This window comes from Physella acuta, unplaced genomic scaffold (assembly GCF_028476545.2).
Source record: "Physella acuta isolate Inbredline_101_S28 unplaced genomic scaffold, ASM2847654v3 ptg000081l, whole genome shotgun sequence".
Taxonomy (NCBI): domain Eukaryota; kingdom Metazoa; phylum Mollusca; class Gastropoda; family Physidae; genus Physella; species Physella acuta.
In genome coordinates, this window is record NW_026731601.1 from 478,079 (window position 1) to 481,740 (window position 3,662).

General features: G+C 56.4%; 1 protein-coding gene across 1 annotated transcript; it reads left to right on the forward strand.

Moving 5' to 3' along the window:
- The first annotated feature begins 411 nt into the window (after nt 1-411).
- LOC131957415 (uncharacterized) lies at nt 412-3,297 on the forward strand. The gene has a single exon (XM_059322216.1). It carries the CDS (start codon nt 412-414, stop codon nt 2,950-2,952), a length of 2,541 nt encoding a protein of 846 aa, XP_059178199.1. The 3' UTR covers nt 2,953-3,297.
- The last annotated feature ends 365 nt before the right edge of the window (nt 3,298-3,662 follow it).

Sequence of the window (3,662 nt, forward strand, 5' to 3'; positions counted from 1 at the left end):
TGCCCCTATTGTCTGCCCCTATTGCCTGCCCGTATTGTCTGCCCCTGTTTTCTGCCCTTGTTGTCTGCCCCTGTTTTCTGCCCCTGTTGTCTGCCCCTATTGTCTGCCCCTATTGTCTGCCCCTGTTTTATGCCCCTATTGTCTGCCCCTATTGTCTGCCCCTGTTGTCTGCCCCTATTATCTGCCCCTATTGTCTGCCCCTATTGTCTGCCCCTGTTTTATGCCCCTATTGTCTGCCCCTGTTTTCTGCCCTTGTTGTCTGCCCCTACACATGACCTAACCTGCTGTCTTTTGTTTTCCAGGACGTGCTCACACCTAATTAATACGTCACCAATCTCAAGTCATTCTTTTTGTATTCTTCGATACCTTGGACGATATTTTAAATGTCAAGGTCACTTGTAGGAAACCGGCATGTTCGTTTCAAACGCCAAAGTTCGCATCATTGGCCTCGGGGGGAAGTCGCGAAAACGCCGGCCCCAGCGGCGCCGCCTGGCAGTCAAAGAGTTCCTCAAGATGCCGTGCCTGCTGCCCACCATCGCCACCGTCGTCCTGGGGCTGATGGCTGTCTCAGCCGGCGCCGGTATGGCCATCAAGGGCTACATCCCCCAGACGTCGACCAACGTCACACTAGACAGCGCTGAGGCCGTCATCAAAGTCTGCTCGTTTCTGGGACCCGTTGTCATGGCGACAGGCTTATTCGCCATGATTGTGGCCTGCGTCTTCTACTGTGAGATTCTGGACAAGTACGCCATCTTGGTGCCAGACAAGCACGCGGCGCTGTACGACAAGGACGAACTCTTCGAGGTCATCGTCAAGGAGATGAAGAAAAGCTACGCCCAGACGCTCGTGACGGCCTACTCCAAGGCCGCCGAGCGCAGCTTCCTGCTAGACAACCCCAGCAGCAGTGGCGAGCTCTTGCCGGAGCCCATCTTCCCCTGCAAGCCCAGCGAGCCGCTGACCCTAGAGCAGCAGATAGACATTGAGTGCGAGGGCTACACGCCGTCCCCGCCCATACCGCACAAGAAGTACAGCGTCATCCAGGCGCGCATACAGCGGCTGCGCAGTGAGGACAACTGGCTGAAGACGTCATCACTTCCCAACATCCGTCGCTCGGCCAGCATCAAGCGGGCGGGCCGGGTGGGCGGTAAGATCGTAGACTCGAGGACCCTGAGCTACGACTACACCATGGACGAGGCCCGGCTCAGGCGCAAGTCCATGATGCTCCGCTCGCTTGTCCAGTGGAACTCCGAGTCCTCAGACATGCTGACCGGCAAGCAGAGGCGATTCTCCTCCGTCAAGGCGCTCCCCTCCCAGCGGCGTGACAGCTGGGGTGCAGTGTCCCAGTCGGGCTACGGGTCGTTCCCCCTGACCCGCCTGATCCAGAGACGGGGCACGTTTGCCTGTGGCGACATGAGGACCCGCAGGATGAAGTTCCTGCTGCTCTTGGAGGCCTCGGAGAGTCAGGACGCCCTGCCGGACACGGCGTCCATTGACGGGCGCGCGACAGTCGCGGGCATCAGGAGAAACTCTTTCATTCCCTACACGACCTGTGACAGGTTTATAGCAGATGAGGAGAAAAAGACGCTGAGAGACAGTAGAAGACCTTCCATCAACCCCTTCTCGTTTACCAACAGGTTCGGCTCGGCCGGCCCCAAGCCAGGCACGCGCAGACATTCCTTCTTCCCCATCCGCAGGGACGACAAGATCTTGGTTGGGGACGTCAACGAGCATAGGCGGCACTCCTTCAACCCCATAGGCGTCAACAACACGCTCAAACCCGAGTATGCAGCTAAAATGGAAAATCGTCGATCTTCGTTCAATCCGGACGGCACCCTAGACAAAAGCGGGGACCGTCGTGGTTCCCACGTTCCCCAACAAAGTTCCAGGTTCCTTCAGGTTCCAGGGTTTGAAGTTGACCTCACAGAGAGGCGACCGTCTATCGACGTCGCGTCTCAGAGCGGCGAGCCGGAAGAGCCGGCTGTCAGTCAATCAGTCTTCCAAAACGACCGGCAGGTGGAACGTAGACATTCGTTCAACCCCCCAGTGCGCATGTCTGCCGCGGGGGAACCGAACCTCAAAGTGCCAAAGATTACAATTAGCGTGGAACCTCCTTCTCGGTTCCTCACTGTTCCATCTCAGGACTACTATTTAGAAGAGAGGGAGCGACGCCACTCTTTCAACACAACATCAACGAAACCAGCGTCTTCAACAGCATCTTCAACAGCAAACAGCTCAAAAACAGGCGAGAAAGCCATCCCGCAGAGAATATCTTTTCGGCTAGACGATACTGCGGCCCAGCCTGGATCTAAGCCAAAAGGCAAAGCTGGCCCGGAGCCGGTGCGGCCCTCCAGCTTCAAGCAAGAGATGATCGTCTTTAAACCTCTGCGCCGCCCCGACTCCCGGAGCGTCAGTCCGGCCTCCAACATCTCGTGCTGCGGCAGTGAGCGGCTGGGCAGTGAGCAGTCGACCAGCTCGTCGTTGGCCACCTCCAGGACCGCCTCCATCAGCTCGGAGCGGTCTCTCAAGACGGCCATGACGGGATCGCCAAGCACGGTGGTAGCGGCTGACGGGGTCTTGTCTTACGGCACGTTTGACGGGCACCCAGAGGCCGGTGTAGACGGGGGCCCGGGACGCGAGTCAGCCAGCGAGGCTCCACAGGACAGCTTTAAGCAGCGATCTTCCTCATTCAGGGACATGAGGGGACGTGGCAGGTTGCGTCACCACGTGGTACAAACTGACTCACCCGGAAGTACGAGCTCCGGCCCCGCCACCCTCACGCCCTCCACCATTCTGGACGCCAACGCCGCCATACACAGAAGTCGGTCGGCCTCCTCCCTGGGGGCGGTCAGTCTTTTGTCGCCCCAGTCCTTGTACAGCTATGCACGAGTGCCAAAACCAACGTCCCCTTTGATATCTCGACACAAGACTCCGTCTGACCAACGTCCCCTTTGATACAAAAATCCATATGGGACATAGTTTATTTCTTGCCTCAGGAACATTTTTACAGCGGCCCTCAGAGTACGGTGGGTGGATCCAGTGGATCTGGTGGATCCAGTGGATTTGGTGGATCCAGTGGATTTGGGTTTTGTTGACCTATTGCAGCTGAAATCATTTAGTCTGTAAACTTTGACCTATGTACTTTGACCTATGTACACGGCGTAAATGCCACATATGGCATGAGGTTTGACACGTGATATGTACCACGTGTCGTATAGCACATGTGCAGCATGGTGTGAATGCACAGCTTTAATGAGAGAAGATTTCAGAATGTAAAGTGGCCGATAGAGGCGAACCCACTAGACATCCGGCAAAATTCTATCTTTGATTAACATATATTACATTGCTATTCTCAAATTATCCCCCCCCCCCTTTTTTCATCTTCGACACTGTCTGATAGTTTGGTTACGTCATCGTGATCACAAAGAAGCGTCTTGTCTTTTCACAGTCGGCCATCGTCTAGTCGGCCATCGTCCAGTCGGCCATCGCCCCAGTCGGCCATCGCCCAGTCGGCCATCGCAATGTCTGCCATCGCCCAGTCGGCCATCGCCCAGTCGGCCATCGCCCAGTCGGCCTTCGCCCAGTCTGCCATCGCCCAGTCGGCCATCGCCCAGAAGTAAGATCTAAACCTTGTGATATTTCATCCTAAGCAGCTGTGTAGCACG

Excerpts from the sequence above, each read along its gene's own strand:
- LOC131957415 (XM_059322216.1), top strand. The coding sequence starts at position 412 with ATGTTCGTTTCAAACGCCAAAGTTCGCATCATTGGCCTCGGGGGGAAG.